Below are 19,422 nucleotides of genomic sequence, written 5' to 3' on the forward strand. Positions count from 1 at the left end.
CGATAGAACTGGCTGCGTGAGTCGCGCTGAGTGACTGGAAAGGGGTGGTGTGATGCGTGCGCTGCTTTGCCTGATACAAAAAATAAGACACACATCCTAATCACAAATTGATTTACGATATTACTGTTTTAGTTTTTTCTTTTCTTTTTTTCTGTTCCATATTTATTTATTAATTTTTATAATTTATGTTGAATGTTGGTGGGCCACTCGGTTGTCCCTTGTGGGCTGGATGTGGCCCGCGGTCCTCCAGTTGAAGAGCCCTGGTTTAGGTTAGATTTTTCCAATTGGGTGTGTAGCACCTTTGCCTCTTGCTTTGTGTAAAATGCCTCCCAGTACCCTGTAATTGTGATTAGTTGTGATGGTAATTTTGAAGGTCTTTGGAAGTTAGAGATGCAGCTGTGTTTTTGTTATTGCCCTTGTCAATATTTTCTTCCAGACCTACAGTTTCAAAGCATGGGTCTTGCAAAAAATCAGCATGCAGGGTGAAAATAGCAACAAAAAAGAATAATAATCATCAACTTCACAATAGTAAAAAATGCAAGTAGTTCTTATCATCAAAAATATAAATGCTGTTTATTAAAAATAATCTACATTTACTACATTCCAGATGTTTCCTCTGAATCCTGCCAAGGCAGTGATGCAGGTGGAGATGATGCTAGTGTTTGGTCTGGAGAGACGGATGAGGGGCTGGAGATGTCGCAGAGGCTTGCTGACGGGATGTTCACCGGGGCGGAACTCGACCTTGAGAACGAGGAGTTTATGGTGAACATCAGTACCCGGCTTCAAGTGGCAGTAGAAAAACTGTTGGAAGCCATCACTGAAACTACAAATCAGGTAAGTCAGCCTTTGTCTGACTTGACCAGGGTCTAAAGTTGTAGAAATGTTGTGATTGTTCACATGTTTATGCTTTACATATCAGTACAGTAGTACAATAGCTTGTGCTTTACTTGCTGGGGATTGTTCATTTGTAATTTGAGCGCAAGAACCTTTAACCATTAACGTACAACCTTAATGATTTCTGGAGATTATTCCCTTAACCCTTTGCTACCTAAGCAGAATGACCATATATACGAATGAATATGATCACTTTGTGTTTTTAGCGCTTGTAGTTTGGCAACCTAAAACCAGAAATTAAAACCCAGTATATCTACAGAAAGGCATTAAGTATCTATTTCCAATGATATAATGTAATGTGTTATATTTTTTTCATATAAGCCACACCTCCCAAAAAAATATTGAAAAATGTATAATAAATAATATTTTTAAAAACTGCCAATTTTGACCTCTTTCCAAGTTATATAGCTGCACACATATGAGCGGCTCAATTTTCCAAGGATTTAAAATAAAAAAAATCAGAATTGAAGTATCTTGTACAGTTGCAGAGATACACAAGGTTTTACGATGCATGGTATTTTATGAAAAATAACTCTGAAATGGCAAACACAGAGCAGCTCTAAGACTTTCCAAAAACTAAGAAATAGACTAAGAAATACCACACAGGATGTTGAGTAATTCCATTTTTTTTATTGAAAAAGAAGCAACTTACAGCTTGACAAAACTTTTGATATCAAGATTATTTTCAAAACTAGAATAAATAAATCACAGACAGAAACAAAGAAAAAGAAAACTAATAATAATTATAATAAAATACATACTAAGGATGGGAATTTCGAATAGTTTCCTATTCGAATGCACAGGGGCCAACATTTTCGTGTATTTGAATACCTGAAATAACGAACAAAAGGCATATACGTGTGTACTACAGCAGACAACATAAAAAGTGTAAGTCGCTAAAGTTTAAGTTCACTCTTCGGAGGAGCTGGCCGGGTTCACAAAGTGTACAAACAATGTCCAAGACGAGATTTCTTTGTTCAAGTTACTTTATTCAATAACCTGTAAATAATTCAAAACAAGGATACCTGGTTGTACTTTTAATGGTCAGTGCAAATGTTGACGTTACTCCATCCATTCATAGAAAGTCAGCAGTAGATGTTTTACATTGAACTGCAGTCCAGAGTTAAAAGAAACAAAAAATAAATAAATAAATAAAAAATACTTCTACTTTTTTTTTTTTTATTAGTCATTGCGTTGTTCTGCTTAGTATTTAGTATGTCTTTATATTCATCATAAAGCTAAATTAGCTTTCTAATTTCACCTTTACCAAAGTTTGGCTTCCTTTTCAGCACTTGCTATATCCATTTGTTTACAAACTTAGTTAGTCGTGCTCCCAGAAGCTGATTCATGACTGCCTAGCAACAGCGACGGTGTGCAGTCATTACAGGGGAACTCAAGCAGGGGATCTGTTAACATTAGCTGAAAACATGGCAACACAATTGGCAACAATTTCAAACAGAACACGTTTACTGTAGAACTGTGCTGTTACAAGCATTGCATGATTAATTAGGGTCCTTGTGTTTAATATGCCATCCTCATTCACATGAACGCGCAGGGTTTAAAACTCTTTGAACACTTGTCAAGCGGCAGCATTTACTAGTAGTCCAAGTACATACCTTTCAAATGAGTTGTAGATCAGCAGTCCTGGACCGGGACCGGGGTAGAACCGGAGACACTGACACTGATGGATATGTGTCTAGATGAATCTGCAGTGAACTCAGTTAAAGTGGCATTGTCTGTGATGAGTCCTCGTAATTATAATATTATATGTCCCTCCCACCCTAGCCGTAAACCAGTTATGTGGAGATATGGCCCATAGTCATGGCTATAACCCACGCTAAAAAAACAAAACAAGATTAGTGATCGATTTTAAAGCACCCCAACAGCATAGAGTTAAAGTCAGTCTCCCGTAAAAGAAAAATAAGGCTGCCAGTGTATTCTATGCCATGCTGTAATCAAAAGATAAAAAACTCTCTCTGCTACTGTACCAGTTTTACAGCCTACATATTAGAAAACATATTGGAAGGTCATGGAAATCTGCTTTGTTCTCTGGCCCACGTATAGTAGTAATACAGATGGTTGTCTTGTATTTTGTCTGCCTCTAACCCCTTAGTGCAAATTGAAACAGGATGTAAATCTTATTGAGGTATTTCAGAGTACTCGTCATACTGTTTTGTTAACATATTAAATACAATATTATCAGTATAAAAGCAACTATAAATTAAATTACAATGCATCATGTGTACCATTTCAACAAAACAGCTGTAGGTGCAAAGTGTCCATATGAGCTTGATTTGTATACTTGAACTCTTCTCTTATGCAGAGTTGTAGGGTTTGGAACTTTTTCACAAACTTTTTGTATAGTTTAATATTCTTCATTAATAGTTAACTTCGAGTGAAAGGAGCAGTTTAGTATGGCGCGCCAATTGTACAAAAAAAAAGTGCCAGAGGTGTCTTAATGTTCAAGAACACATCTGCTCTTTACAGCAGGTTTATGATTATACTGCATGTTTTTAAGGCACTCCCTTAAAAATAACTTTAAAAGGAACACACGCCTTCTCAATGAATTGGCAAAACTAGAAGGCTTACCTAACACAGCTGTGTGCTTGCTAATGAATATGCTCATAGATCTATTAATAGCTAATGGGTTCATATTTAAAGTATTTTGAGGGAGTGTTATAAAAAACATTATCAGTGACTAGAAGCCTCAGAAGTTAGAAGCCTTACAAACTTTTTATAGAAACAAACATCTAAACAAGAAAATGTATAAAAGCATAATAACTTGTGTATTATGTCTGTTATGCGTACTAATTATGCAGTTATAAAAACAAAGGCCATGATTATATAACACAAATGTCCTAACTTTCGCAAGTAACTCCCCTGCTGGTGCAGGAATGTGTTTAATCGTCATGCTAAATATTGAAATGTGAAAAATGCCTACAAGAAGGCTTTTCAAAACTGTTCATTTGACCAAACGACAGCAAACAGTAGAGCCATTATTTTCCAAATTGAGTTTGTTTAGCTTATTTGTATGATACTGTACGAAGTCCTACATGGGGAGATGCAAACCTGTCAGAACACTATGTAGGGTTTTATCTTCTCTGACGTGGAATCCGATTCCTGTCTGACAGGCTTTTTTCAAAGGGTGGACTTTGCAGTTCAACCTGCCTGAAGGTACAGACTAGGCCACGCCTTCCTTCCCTGTAGACCTGTATCCTGTATCCACTCATTGCAGGAAGCGTTAAGCTGTGTTTACCTGCTTTGGTGAGAAAATCTACTTTGGAAAGTAACCTCCTATATATTGCCATTTTTACACTCTGCTGGTTGTTGTGTGAAGTAGTTAATAACCAGTGAGTTTTGTTTTTTTCTTTGAGCTGCTGCTGTTATGGAGACCTGGAAATATTAACACGGTTACTTTTGGACTCCCAGAGACTGGCTGTTATATGCAGTGCCTGGGAACTGCAGTTGATCTCTGTGTTGTGTTTATGATCTAATTCACTGGCTTCCAAACTGAAATCATTCTGATTGCTCTTTTAACTCAGAGTTGATTGAGAAACTTGTTGAGAGGAAGGTCTGGAAGCATATTTTCCAATTAGGAAAGTTTTTATTTTGTCAAACTGCAAGCTTCAGTGTGACTTGGATCTTTTATCTCCTGTATTTACCTGGGTCCCGCTGCACCTTGTGATTTGCCCATGTGAATACATACTGTTTACTCAAGGCTCTTCCTGGCAGTTCCATAGAGACAGTTGCTTAGCTCTGCAAGGTTACCTCTTTTCAGTGTGACGAACTTTGGGCACCTTCATATTAGAAGTCACTTTCACAAATGGCATTTGCCTCTACAGCTGGCATTGAAGCAGAAGAGTAGCATAGGATTCCAGCAGGGCCTTATGGAATGGATTCTTTTCGGACGTATTGGAAATCACAAACGGGAGGCTTGTGGGTGGAGGGCCAAGATGAAGATGTATATGAAGTTGAAACTCGTGTGCCTTTGCCAAGACCATTTCCAATTCCAACCAGCTTAAATGAGAAAAATGCAGTGCTGGTGCAAACACATATAACTCATGTCAATCACAGAAGCAACGGGCATCTTCTTAAAGTTGTCTCTAAAATATCTTTACCTACTCCACCTTACTCTGTAAGTATAAGGATTTGTACCAAATGTACCAAACAATATATAATAACCAAGAATGTTTGCTATTCTGTTTAACACATTCCTTAACCTGTTCATGAATTTAGAAGAGCTGTAATGCAATGTATTGCAATTTAATAAGTTATTTTATATTCAGTGTTTCAGGTTTAGACAAGAAGTGGTATATGTTTTGGAATGATTATTCTTCTCTTTGTGACTCACCATTCTGTTCTTGCTAACTTAATTTTAAAATGTGGGTTTAAAAAACAGTTTTGTACAATTGGCTTAACCCCCAAGCTAGAATTGTCGCTGTCACTCATTTTAAATCATTCTTACAAATGCAAATTTGATGTTGTCTCCATCTGGAAAATTCCAAAAATGAAAAAAAATAAATTCCAGAGGTTCAAGTATCGGTATATAGCTAGGTCCAAAGTGATTCACTAAATTGTGTCATGTGTGGTTCACGATGCAGAAATCCAAATGTATTATAACAAACTTGAATAACTTGCTTTGATATTAGTACTAGGCATCACAATATATTTTCACAGATCATATGCATATTAATATGAAGAATCTTCAACTGTAATAGAAGTGTTTAGTTTTAATATTAAAATGGCTGTGTGTCTTCAATCTACCAGCTGTTGTGTTGTGTAACCATTGACTATTGACGAAGACAATGGGCACGGGTAGCATTTCACCCTACCGGTTCTTTAATATTACAGGAGTATCAAAGTATTATGCCATTTATTTTTAGGGGTTATGCAAATAGTGTTTTGGTTGAAAATAGGAATTGTAGGTGTTGCTACAGAAGCACTATTGAATTAACATTATAATGAGTAAGGCTGGGGCGATGCCTAATTTTTCACCACCGATATATGTTTTCCAAAAAAGCAGATACATTGATTCATCGACGTTATGAAAGGGTAAAACCGTTTTTTTTTACTGCAGTTATACATGTGGAGCTGTATATTACTGTGCAACATTGCTAGTGAAGGTTTAAAAACTATTATACTGATTCAATTACATCAGTTTGTGCATATAGTTATAAAAAAATTAAAAAAAAGATTGAATAATTTTCATTCCTTATCCATGCTGATTTGTGCCAGTTGGGGGTCAAAGAAAATCCATTAGTTAAAAATAAGTTTGAATCCATAACAAGCAGTTTAACAACCAATCCAGAGAACATCATAACTAATTTACAAAAAGTTAACACTGTCCACAGCAGTTCAGTAACAGTATTGTCCATGGCTTAGATTTTATTTTTGTTAAAGAACACGATAGCGTCCACATTTTTTAGGATTCAGCAATGACCACACTGTAAGCTGGTGAAACATGGATCATCAAAAGAAGCTATCAATAGCGGCATACCTTTTTCGTTTGGCTCATTCAGTTGGCTAAGGTTGAAACAACGTGACAAATTGCACAAAAGTACCTTCCGTACACTCTCAACATCTTTACTTAATGGTGTAGCTGGACTATTAATGTCAATGTACGGTAATTTTGTATCCCAGTGATGACGGGGAACATACAGCCTGCAGTGGTGTTTCTCTTTCAAGTACGAAATGTAACCATTACCTAATGACCTGTAATCTCTTATAGCCTGAATTACCTGAGCACTTCATATCAAAACTGCTCCTTTAAGACCCAAAGGAAATCTTTTGTAGCAAAAGTTTAGGTTTCGTGGTTGATGAAAAAAAGTTACAAGAAATAGATGTCTACAATTATTTATTTCAGAATTTTTTTGTAAAACTCCAAAAAAGCTAATTCAGAAGTATTCATACTCTGACAAGGAGAGTGAAATTAATAACTAGTTGAGGCACCTTTTAGCAATAATAACCTCTTTTAAATGATTAGGGTATTTGTCTGAGCTTTTGGCATGATTCTTTAGTGATTTTTGACTTATTGGTAATGACAGCAATCATCCTATGCCTAACCCTTTTATACGCTCTAGGAATGTTCACCTACAATCAAGCATATTCTAGATTTTTGTAGAATTTGATTCTGCATTATCATATTGAAATTTCTAGCACCTTGTAGACAATACTATCATAGCATCAAAGGGTATGAATACTTCTGAATTAGCATTTTTGGTGTGTTGCAAAAAAAATGCTGAAATAAATAATTGTAGACATCTATTTCTTGTAACTTTTCCTCATCTACAAATTTTCCTAAAATTCTTTGTTTTTGAGAAAGTTCTAGAAATTATAAATTTCCATTGGGGTATGTAAACTTTTGACTACAACTGTGTGTGTGTGTGTGTGTGTGTGTGTGTGTGTGTGTCTATATATATATATATATATATATATATATATGTATATATATATATATATATATGTATATATATATATATATATATATATATATATATATATATATATATATATATATATATATATATATATATATATATATATATAATTATAACGGCACGACAACTGTAGTAATGACTGTGGACTGTGACATTTTGTTTAATGTCTCAATTTTTGTAAGTATTCAAGTGAAATTGTGTACTGTTCATTATGAACAGCATTACACAACTGTGTAATTTCCAATACAAAGATGACCATTCTGTTACAACCTACATACATGTTCAAGGTTTGTCCATTTCTGCTAAACAAAACCACTGCAAACATTAATCTCTTCAGTTAAAAATCAACAAAACAAACCCAATGAATGACACTATTTTATGTCCTTTCAATGATCTCATTACTATGCCACACATACATCAAATTCAGTTTCCAGCATATTAAACATGAGTGTGGCTTTTGTCAACAAAATAAATAAAAATAGCTCAAAGGGTTTAAAACAAAGGTTACTGTTAGAAATGTTTGTATAATTGAAAAAGAAAATTACACAAGAAATACATTGTGTCACTTCACGTGTGTTTATATTCTAATTATCTTTTACAATTCACATATCAATGGTCACAAAGAACAGTGGTCTTTCTTAACTTCTAAAGCAGCCCCTTGTGTCTGATGGATTTTGTTCCAACTGAGCTCTCAGTTACTTAAATGAACACTCAATTGAACAAACAATTTGGTTAATCACATTTTTATACTATTCTTCAGCTTATAAGTAGGGGTCTACTTAAATCGCGGTAAATTTACGTATTTTTCACGGGTATGTTGCGGAATAAAATTAGGATTTCGCGGACATGTTTAAACATTAAATAAACCTAAGTAGACAGTATTTCAGAACACTATAAAGCCTAAAAATAGTGGTACTTGCTTCCTTACTAAAACAGAGTGCTGGCATTTGTTAAAGGCGTGTATGCAGCATCCCCTTTCAGTTGACATGCCCATACATTGAGACTGCCAAGTCAAAACAAAGAAGACGTGGCTATTCGGGTCTAAAATTCCAACTGTAAGCAGCAGGTTGAAGCGAGGTGGCTGTGCTGGGTCGTTTTAGTACTGATTTAACTTGCAGACAGGAATACTACTTGTCTGCGCTGAATTTGCCAGTTTGCTTTCTGAAAGCTGCTTTCTGAAATATACTTTGCTTTTTTGTCATCCATTTCTACTATTTTCCCTCCAATGCTGAAAACTAGATTTTAACAACCTAAATCAAAACAATGCAGCGCCAACTTTGTCCCGCCCCCTCCTGCACAGTACAGGTCACATAAAAGCAGTAAAGACGCACTAATAGGCTGAAAATTTAAATAGTAAATAAGAACGTTAACTGCTTTGAAGAATTTATTTTGTAAATGTTACTTGTGGACATTTTTTTTTTTTTTTTTTTTTCTTAAGTGCAATGCACACGGGACGGCGAAGGAATCAAAAAGGGCTATCTGCAGAAGGAAGATACGTAGTTTGCGTCACTTGCGTTGTGCAGTAGTTCATTTAAACAAGTTTTCTTTTTTTTTCCTCTCTGTACTTGTTTGTATGCATTGGCCCCTAAGAGGTGAATTTCGCGGTGACCCCTCAATTTCACGATTTCGATTTAGTCCATACTTATAAGAAGTTGGAGATTTCAAGTTCTGTTCAATTTCATACATAAGAATTTCATACATTTCAAATCATTCAACTTTGATTAGGTCAATTGTTAGTTTGAGTGTTCAATAAAAAAATTGATTTGGAAAAAAAGAAACAGCAGACACAGGGGGTCCCCAGGACCAGGATTGAGCACCACTGATCTAAGGCATATTAGGCTTTTTCAGAGAACTTTTGAGTCCTCAGCAACCCACCCGTTCTTATTGTCACTTAAAACATAGTTATTTGTTTGTTTGTTTATATATATAAAAAATGTGTTTTATTTGGGAAAGTTAATTTGAGTCCTATTTTACACAAGGTAATTGCAAGTAAATTGAAAAAATATTGTTTGCGTTTTGTTTTTCAGCTTGAACATGCCAAAATCACCCAGATAGAGCTCACGCGCGAGTCATTCAAGCGCAATGCTGAGATCAGTGAACTTGTGAAACGTCAGGAGGAGCTGCAAGAGAGGCTCAGTGAAGAGACCAAGGCCAGGGAGCAGTTGGCATTGGAACTCCACAAAGCTGAAGGTTTGTCTGACATATATACACAGTTAAAACTATACACACATTTGATTTTTCAAATCTAAGTATTATAAAGCAAATGCAAATCCTGTAAATAAATAAGAAACATTTTAAACCAAGTTCATTTTAGAACATGGAAAATAAAATCCTTAGGCCTTTTGGTGTAATTTCTTGATATGAGTAATTGATCATCCTAAGACAGTGCTCCAGTCATGTGACATTCTCTCCTGACAGTATAGCTGGCTACATTGAATTTTGTTGTCCATCAAATCAGCGGTATGAAGGTCACTTTTGAAATCAGGACTTAAGAAGTCTGTTAAGAAGGGGAACAAGACTAAAAGGCTAAAATATACATAAGAACACAGAAATTGGACTATGGAACAATGGTCAAAGGTGCTTTGGACGTTGATGGATGGACGACGACACCTGTGCCTTCTGCCAGTTCTGTTGTCAATTCAACACTTGTCGTCTTTGTGTTCCTTAAGGATATTATCTTCAAAGATTGCTCATCCTTGTTAGACAGCTTTTTGGGTTGTTATAGTAGTAGAAAACACTAATGGAGGCTTTGAGTAAATTGTTGTTGCTCATAATGCATCAGAATAGAAAAATGCAACATGTCTAAGACTTTTGCATAGCAGTTTATATTTAGGAAAAGTCACGAACGGACATGCGCATTACATTCCACAACGCAGAGTCCCTAATTTAAATTTTAAAATCCAAAACATTCAAATTGACTGGCTTGTTGCTTCTAGTGTTAAAAGAAGCACCAAGCAAACATACATTGTATGTAAAAATAATGTGATATCTTGTAACAATTGTAAGTCGCCCTGGATAAGGGCGTCTGCTAAGAAATTATTAATAATAATAATAATAATAATAATAATAATAATAATAATAATACAAGAAAAATGGGTAATTGCAACAGCTGTTCTACAGTACATTATTTCTGGTCACATGCACACTCTGTCACCATGGTGCTGGTCCCAAAGATTACTGGGTAGAACAGAACCATTAATTGTTTTTGAATACAGTACTGTACTACTTGGCTGAGTTAAATTACTGTTAATCATGCTTCTCCGCTGGGTAAAGTTTAAAACAACCCAGGAGCTCCTGACCCAAATGCAGAAGAAAAGGCATCTGAAGTAGTGCAGTAGCATCTGCCAAAGAAAAAAGTTATTGAGACCACCAAACGACCATGTAAAAGAGGACCTTATAATGTGTATGACCCTTCAACACAAGCCAAAATAACCAGGTATGCTACTCTATGTAAAAGCCAGTGCCATTCAGAAGTTTTCAGTCGAACTGGGTCCTATCTATTTAAAGACCTCGTGTTCATCTTTCAGTGTGCATTAAAGTTTGTATTATTGTTGTGTACTACTGTATACTAGTAAAGTATGTTCCGTTTTCCTTAGGGATAAGATTGTTGCTGTGTACCAAGATCGTGTGCAAGCTAATGACAGATCTGAAAAAAATAAACACTTACTTGTTTTTGATGTGCTGACAAAGTGGTGTTTTTGTTTTTGTTTTTTATAAAAACACTTTCGTGATTTAATCTAGCAGGCCAAAAGCGCAAACATTTGTTGCCGCAACAATGTACCTTGAGGGCCATTAGCGAAATTTATCTGCCGCAAAAAAATTCTGTTTTACAGTATTTATTTTTGTTATGTTAACCTATTAATTGTAGTTCAGGGGGTGGGAGCTAGGCTTCTCCTTACACTTTGATCTCCTGTCATCAAGCAAATCTACTTCCTATTTAAACCATTCGTCGAGTCTCCGATCTGCAACAGAGAATGTTCTGATACAGACAAGAAGTTATCTTCGAAAACCTCTGAATTCACGGAAGAGATGTGCAGTAAGTACTCCATACTTGATTTTTCTTTTAATCTTTACGCTGAAAGAAATTAGCTGGAGGTCAGCTTGGTTCAAAACCAAAACGTTTTTTGACTACCATAAATCTTTTTCAGCAAAAGCAGCAGCTATTTTTGCATCAGATAACCGCATCATCGACTGGTTACAACCTGATTTAGATCTGTTCAACAGGATTTTCAGTGGTCTCAGAGCTAACGCATGCGGGGGGTCTGCAGTTCCACTAGCTTCTCAACCTCTCTCTGCCCGAAACTGCCATAGCATCAGCCTCCTCCAGATCAGCAATCTGCATCACTCCTCCCCACTATTCAAACAGAATCTCGATCCCTAACTCCATCCATTCTTCAGCCCCACCTGAGCAATCCCCAAGGGAAGACAAATTCGGGCGAAGAATCAAATATACAGGAGGAAGGCAAATCTGCAACAATTTCAACTTCGGTATATGCTCATTCGGGCAATGCAAAAACTTCCTTATGTGCAGTTTCTGCGGAGACACACTTTCTAAAGCCATCTGCCCAGTAACTCAAAAGTGACTTTCTCCAACACTTAAAGTCTCCACTCCCATAATATTTCCATTTTAACACTAGCACCGCCATAGCCGCTTTTTGAACGGCTTTTGCAATTCAAATTTAAATATCTCTGTGTATGTTATAAGCACTTGCTTCTTCAACCGCCAGACCCGCAGTTTATGCGGCATATTGAAATCAATACAGTATAGCCGTCTGGGCTCCTGTAATAAAATCAGTCATTGTGAAAGAACATATTATAATCCTGTTGAGTGCTTGAAACAATGATGAAAGTCATTCTACACATCATATGTTATTATTATTATTATTATTATTTACACTACATTTCTCATGCAGAACGACTGTGCCACCCTGAGTGTGACAGTGCAAAAACATTTTAAAAAATGTGCATATTCTAAGCTCTCTGCACAGATCAGTGACCATCGGGACTGATGCTGAACGAAAGCCAGAGACTGTTGCATTTTACAGCGCAAAGAAGTACGGTGTGGATATACTGGATCAAATGGCACGGCTGTATTCTGTCAAAGGTGGTACTCGCAGGTGGTCTGTGGCTGTTTTTTATAATGTTTTGGACCTGGCAGCCATCAACGCTTTTAGTTTTGTACAAGGAGTGCACCGGCAACACAATCACTTGGAGGGACTTCATTTTGCAGCTAGCTCTGGAGCTATGGCAGAAACATTTTGATAAGAGACACGAAAGCCGGCTGGTAAATGCCCATCAACCTTCAGCCAGTGCTGCGCCCACTGACACACGGAATAAAAGACAATGCCAGGTTGCTAAATGCAATAAAAACTGAACTTTCGATGTCTGCACCCATTGTGAAAAGGCAGTCTGTGGCAAATGCACTGGTACAGTTGAAAAGCGCATTTTCTGCGTAGATTGTACATAGAAAGCTGTAATGGAACTCTGAACAGACAGACAGAGACTTTGAACTGTCAATACGGTGTTTCTGCTCTGAAAATGTTATCTATGATGTTCATAAATAAAAATATTGCATTGTATAAGATATTTGTCAACTACTTAATTGATGGACCAGAAAACAGTTTTTCAGTCGGATCCCTCCATTCTGCTATTCAAGAACCCAAGACAGTCTCTTAAATAAATAAAAAAGGATTTACGTTTCCAGCTCCCCCGTTTCCAGTCTACAGGATTAACCCTATCGGTATCACCACTTGAAAAATGTCGGGGGGAAAAAGCGTCTCATCATAGACTTGTCAGCACCATGGGGATCGAGCAACAGTAGCATCAACTCGCTTATTCCTCACGATCAAGTTTATTGTCATTACCAACGCAATTCATTCCATTAAATTAGCAGGTTGTGCTTCCTGGTTAGCAAAAGCAGATATATCGGATGCATTTAAAGTAATGCCAATCCATCCATTTCTCTGTCACCTGTTCGGGATTTGCTGGGAAGAAAAAAATATTTTTCTACACAATTAACTGTTGGCTGCCGCAGCAGCCCAAAATATTTGCTACTCTTTCAGCAGCTTTATGATGGATACTTCAATTCATATCATGTTCCATTTTTGCTCCACCTTGATGATTTTCTCGTGATCTCTCCTTCCTCAGATCCACCAGCAGAAGCAGTCACCAATCTTAAAAGTATATTTTCAATTACTTGCTCTTTCATCAACAGCAAAAAACTTGGACTCCTACATCAATATTTCATCAGAAGCTAGGAAAGACATTAAAATGTGGTCTGCTCTCAAACAGCAGTCTGTTCTATGATAATTTCATTTCAGCACCTCATGACCTGGCTTTATTTACGGATGCTTAATTTACAGGATTCGGAGGTCTTTTAAACAATCAATGGTTTTCTAGTACATGGCACCTAGAAACCAAAAACCTATCACCGCATTAAAATCCAAAGCTCTTCTTGAAATGTACCCAATAGTTGCGGAAGCACGTCTATCGGGTCACCTTTGGTCAAATAAATCAGTACTATTCTTTTGCGATAACAAATCTACAGTTCATATTGTCAATAAAGGCTGTTCCAGTTCACCTCTTATTATGCAATTACTGCAGTGGTTAATATGGATTTCAGCATCAAAATTTTTTCTAATCCAAGCCCGCCATCTACCGGGCATTTATAATAAAGCACCTGATGTTCTTTCTCGTTTACAGATTTCCAGATATCACTGTCTGGTTCCTACAGCTCTGCCAACTCCAGCAGTGACACCCCAATTCAACCAGCTAATTTTCAACTGAACCCAAATATCAGTGGACTACTCAATGCAGCGCAAGCATACATGGCTGCAGCACTTGCTCCTTCCTCCATTCAACCAGGACTGGATTGTATGAATTTTATAATGCACGCAAAGAACTCTTGCACCAGCTACAGTCAAATCTAATCTGTCAGGAATACAATACTAATTTCGCTCAATGAAAACTGTATGTTTAACTACATTTTTGTTTTTTAAGATGCTCAGAATATGCATTTCGTTCTATTGCCAGCTTTCCTATGCTGGGTATTCGCTGCAGTGATCTCACACTCATCTTAGATTCCCACTTTATCCTCTTCCTGTGCATTTCCAAAACGGATCAGCTTCAGCAAGGACAATTTATTCAGCTATCAAAATGGACTCGTATGCCCATATGCTTCGTGCATATATATCGCAGAACGTAAACCTATTTCAAATTCTGACCTCCTGTTCATCGATTCAAGCCGGACTGTTCTATCCAGACATTGGTTCACATCTCATCTGTCCATGTTGGTTTCCAGAGCAGGATGTCCCCAGCAATTCTATACTCCTCATTCATTGAGAATCGGGGCAGCCACATCAGCAGCAAGAGCAAAAATTAACCAGCTTCGAATTAAAAATATGGGGCGCTGGACCTCATCAGCAGTTGAATCATACATATGTTCTTCCCCCATCTGAGATATCTTCTGCACAAAAGTCTATTGCTAGTATGTCCAGAGTGGGGTCGACCCTTCTGCCGGGGCCACCAAAGGTTTCCCCCTAAAAATAAAGGGTTTTTTTTCTTTCCACTGTGCGGAGGGTCTTCACATAGTTAGTGGGGAGCCAGTTACTAACCTTTTTTGTTATGTTAAATGTTTCTTTCTTTCTTTTTCTTTTTTTGTATATGCATTGGCATTTTTGTGTTTGTCTGCACTCGTAGGAATCTTTAGCGGGGAGCCTGGGGTCCATCCTTTGGGGGGGTTAGTGAGTCGCACTTCCACAACCTTTGTGCAAGCTACGCTTCGCTTCCTTTACCTGCCGAGGGAGGTTCTCCGTGAGTCAGAGGGGACCCCGGCCAAACCCAACCTTTTAGCATCTTTTTCGCTATTGCTCCCCTCGCAATCCAAACATCTAAGCTTATTCTAGATAACCTCGCAGAAGGAGCTCTTCCTTTGTAACACAGGGCAATCTTCTCGTTTTAGGTTCTCTGGGGGTGCCTCTCCGCCCCAGCTTTTAAAGTCTATAATTCACCTCATCGACGGCAGCTCTCAATGAGCCAGAGTTCCACTTTCTTTCTTCTTTTCAGGTTCTCAAGCCTCTATTTATGTGCAGGGCCCCCCAAATGAGGAGGACCCCTATTTTGTATGTCGGGTCTCCCAAACGGTGGAGACCTCTCCTGTGTGTCGGGTCCCCCAAGTGGAGGGACCCCCCCTTCTCTATGTTGGGCCTTCGCAAACGGCGGGCCCTCTCCTTATATGTTTTCAATCTTTACTGACTCTATGTCTCTGGGGGTGCCAGGCACCCAGTATTGGAGTTAGCCGCATTACGACACAGCCCTCTCATAATCTGCTGCGGTGACCTCACCATGACGCGGACCTCGTCCTGCCGAGGGCTTGGTTCTAACAGTGGGTGGCTCTCCGAGAAGTCAGGCGACATCTCTACAGGTAGTCTTGCTCCCGCCCCGTGAAAGACTTATGGTGCCTACACCTTCAATAGTTATTTCTAACGTGCTTACTGCACAGGTGTGGTGTAGAAATACTGGTTAAGCTGCCTTAATTATTACTGTATTACTGGAAATATTAGGTAGTCGTGTGAAAAGTGCAGTCATGTCTCCTAGAAACTAAAAACCCAAAGAAACCAAAGCTGCTTTTACAGACAAAAATCAGTGGGCCATTTTCACCATATTTAGCTGGGCAAGCACTAAGCAGAGTGCATAAAAGGGCAGCAGTGTGGAGTAGTGGTTAGGGCTCAGGACTCTTGACCGGGGGGTCGTGGGTTCAATCCCAGGTGGGGGACACTGTTGCTGTACCCTTGAGCAAGGTACTTTACCTAGATTGCTCCAGTAAAAACCAACTGTATAAATGGATAATTGTATTAAAAAATAATGTGATATCTTGTAACAATTGTAAGTCGCCCTGGATAAGGGCGTCTGCTAAGAAATAAATAATAAAAAAAAGCAAAACAAATTAAATATTGCATTTAAAGTTAAAACTCAAGTTGAAGATCGTGCGCTCAGGCATTTGAGGAATGTTTTTTAGTCTGTTTTCTAGACTAGCCATCTGGGCCATGTGATTTTCCAGGAAAATAATTATACTTGTACAGTAGAAAAGTTTAATTCTGAAAGTATATATGTCATCCAAGTCTATTTGTGTCCGTGTTTAATTGCCGTTGTGGTATTTGTATGACATAAATTCCTTTACTCTGCACACATAAGGAATTTTAACCTTTATACTCCTAACTCAGAAGCCCAGAGCACATAATCAACCATGATCTCTTATCTGTGTTTGCATGTGGTATTTCAAAAGAAAAAGTGTATCATTAGTGATGTCTCAATGTGGTGATATACGGTACAACAAACTTAAGAAATGTGTATTGCAACCTGTCAAATTATTGTAAATATTACTTGTTGGAACTTGTGTGAAGAATTTTACTGGAGTTATAATTACAGTACAATTACTTTCCAGTGTAATGCTTGTTTAATATTCTAAAGTAGAGGTAAAAGGGTAGAAGCTACCTTAAACAGAGAAACCATTTTAAAGGCTCACAAGCCCCATATGGTTTTAAATATCTAAGTGTACATAAGTAAATATCTTTAAATATGATATGATCTGATGTAGTGAATACCAAATACACTTTACAGGTTACTGTGCATGCCAAGGTGGTTCATCCATAGACAGTGGTACATTTTAAAGCCATTTTTTTCCATGGGGTGGGATAAGAATACGGTTTTCAGAAATTGCATTATCATGCATTTGAGCTGGAAGCAGGGAATAATGAAACACTAATCCATAGGTTAATTGAAACGTATTGAAATCATACATTATTATATCCATAAAATGAATCGGTCCCCTCATCAATTCTTATTCTTTAGAATTCAGACGTGGGTAATTGTTTGATCTTTTGTTAGATGTAAGGGTGTTTCTTAAAGAAAAAAAATTTTGTAAGCACTCGGGCGTCATGATTCGGAGCAAAGTCTTCCCACAATATAACTATTCAGGGGCCTTTATCCATAACCAACACAACACACCCACACTTAACCACTATGTTTGCTTTTAGGTAATGTACTGAAATGACTACTGTACAAGGTATCTTTTCATACAGTTTTTTATGGATTTTTTTCATACGTTATTGTATGTATTTATTTAAAACAAAATCGGGCTAAATTACTTTGGTTTGTTAGTGAAGACAAAGGATTAGGTAATAAAATAATTGTGTTGTGTGTTTCTAAATGTGATACTGCCTCGCAACACCCATGAATAGAAGACGTTTCATCTGAAGGGTTTGTATTTTATAAATCATACAAAAAAGTTTATAGTAATGTGTAGTACGCAAACAAACATGTTTGCAGTGATATGCAACGTCATTAGTACCTGTTATACAATATCAGAATATCAAATGATCACAGGTTGTTTGTAAGTATTAGTGTTTATATATTAAACATCAAATGATGTTTAGAAGATTCGTCATTGCATGTCTAGGCTTGCATTCCATTGATTTGATTAGCTATAGTATCTCTGTCCAAGAATGTTGTTGAGCTTCATTAAGTTTGTGTTAATCTTTAATAGGGATGCTGTTTATTACATGTGGTGCATTCAGGTTCATTGCATAAACTCTAGTCGAGGGTTACATTCCAGAGTTGTTGAAGAAACTGTTTATTCTAGAGATACTTGCCTGAAGCTACAATCTCTGCATATAGACCTATCTTACTTGGCTATTCCTATTTGGCACCATTACAATTTTGTTTTTTCAGAACATGACAAAAGTGCACAATACACTTCCATATTCCCTCAGAATGCATTGTAATCCTAACTTTTATTAAAATAGATTTAGGCTATTTGTGTTCTTTCCAACTAAAAATATCAGATTTATGGGGTGCACATCATTCTTGAAAGTGCTAATATTTTACAGTTGCCACTTTGGTAGGGTTTAGCCAAGGTTTTTGAAGTGATAAAAGTATATCAACAGGCCTCCTATTACTTGTGTGTAAAGTTTCTTACCACAAACTTATATCACCCTGAACCTTTTACCTAATCTATAACTGAAAAATATGTTAATCTACATTATTGCATATTATATAGTTAGTAAATGCATATTATTGTTACAGGAGATCCATGTGATCTTTCTCGTTTTCATTTTCCCAGGAAGGAGAAGTCTGATACAGAGACTGAGAAGCAGGAGAAGTCAGACAAAGTGAAGACTAAAATACACCCACAGAAATAGTGGAGAGAGAGATTGAGAGAAAAGAAAAAATAAAGAAAAAATATATATATGAGTTAGAGGCAAGGTCACAAAAGTGTTTCACATTTGTTTTATTCTGAGGGTGGATAGACAATCTCTTACCTGTTCTTAAGATGATAATAAATAAATATTTTGTTCATCGCAAAGGAAAGTTTCTAATGACAATCTGGGCTCTTGTGTGCTTCTGAATTTTAGAGGAACAGGTAAGCAGTGGGGTTATGACCACTTGAAAGGAATCGCCAAGTGAGGCTTGTTTAGACAATGTAATGGGTGACTCCATAGTTTCCAAATTAATATTCTACTACTACTTATTGATCCATATAGAAGTATGTGTCTGCCTATGACTTTTCCTGTAAGATGCTGTTCAACCTAAAAGACTTCCTTAGGTGTCTCTCATGTTTAGTGAAGTAATTTAGCTTGACAGGTAGGTGCTCTTATCTCTATGGCATACAACCGATAGCAATTGGAAAAGATGAGTCAGAGTTGTGCTGTGACATAAGATAATGCCTAATAAAAACCACATGGGCTGTGGTTATTATACATTTATGATACTATAACCAGGGGTTCACATAATTTTTATCGTTAGGTTCTCACATGAGTACCAGCAGAAATGGTTTGGTACACATCAAAATTAGTGGTCATCATCCAAGTCTAGCTCCACCTCCTCCTCCGACAGTTCTAACAATAGGGGTGGCCGTGTCAGAGACCACAACAATAGTTTCTGAATGTTTAAGTAGGAGTCTGAATTGCTGGTTATTGCAATTTTTAACAAATCATCACATATTTTGTATTTATTTCAATATCCTACCACCATATTGCTGCCCTGGGGATTCAAAAGCAAAAAGTCAAACATTTTGCCACTTTTTATAGTGTTG

The 19,422-nt window shown here is 37.2% G+C and overlaps 1 protein-coding gene across 12 annotated transcripts in view; it reads left to right on the forward strand.

The window, feature by feature from the left end:
• The window catches only part of LOC117400371 (A-kinase anchor protein 9-like), a 166,556-nt gene that overhangs the window by 73,017 nt on the left and 74,117 nt on the right, over positions 1-19,422 (forward strand). For all 12 annotated transcript variants that reach the window (XM_034918696.2, XM_034918699.2, XM_059022498.1 and 9 more), the window contains 2 exons: positions 608-834; positions 9,359-9,521. In XM_034918696.2, the coding sequence (XP_034774587.2) occupies positions 608-834; positions 9,359-9,521 (390 nt within the window). The remainder of the gene's footprint in view (positions 1-607; positions 835-9,358; positions 9,522-19,422) is intronic.

This window comes from Acipenser ruthenus, chromosome 4 (genome assembly GCF_902713425.1).
Source record: "Acipenser ruthenus chromosome 4, fAciRut3.2 maternal haplotype, whole genome shotgun sequence".
Taxonomy (NCBI): Eukaryota; Metazoa; Chordata; class Actinopteri; order Acipenseriformes; family Acipenseridae; genus Acipenser; species Acipenser ruthenus.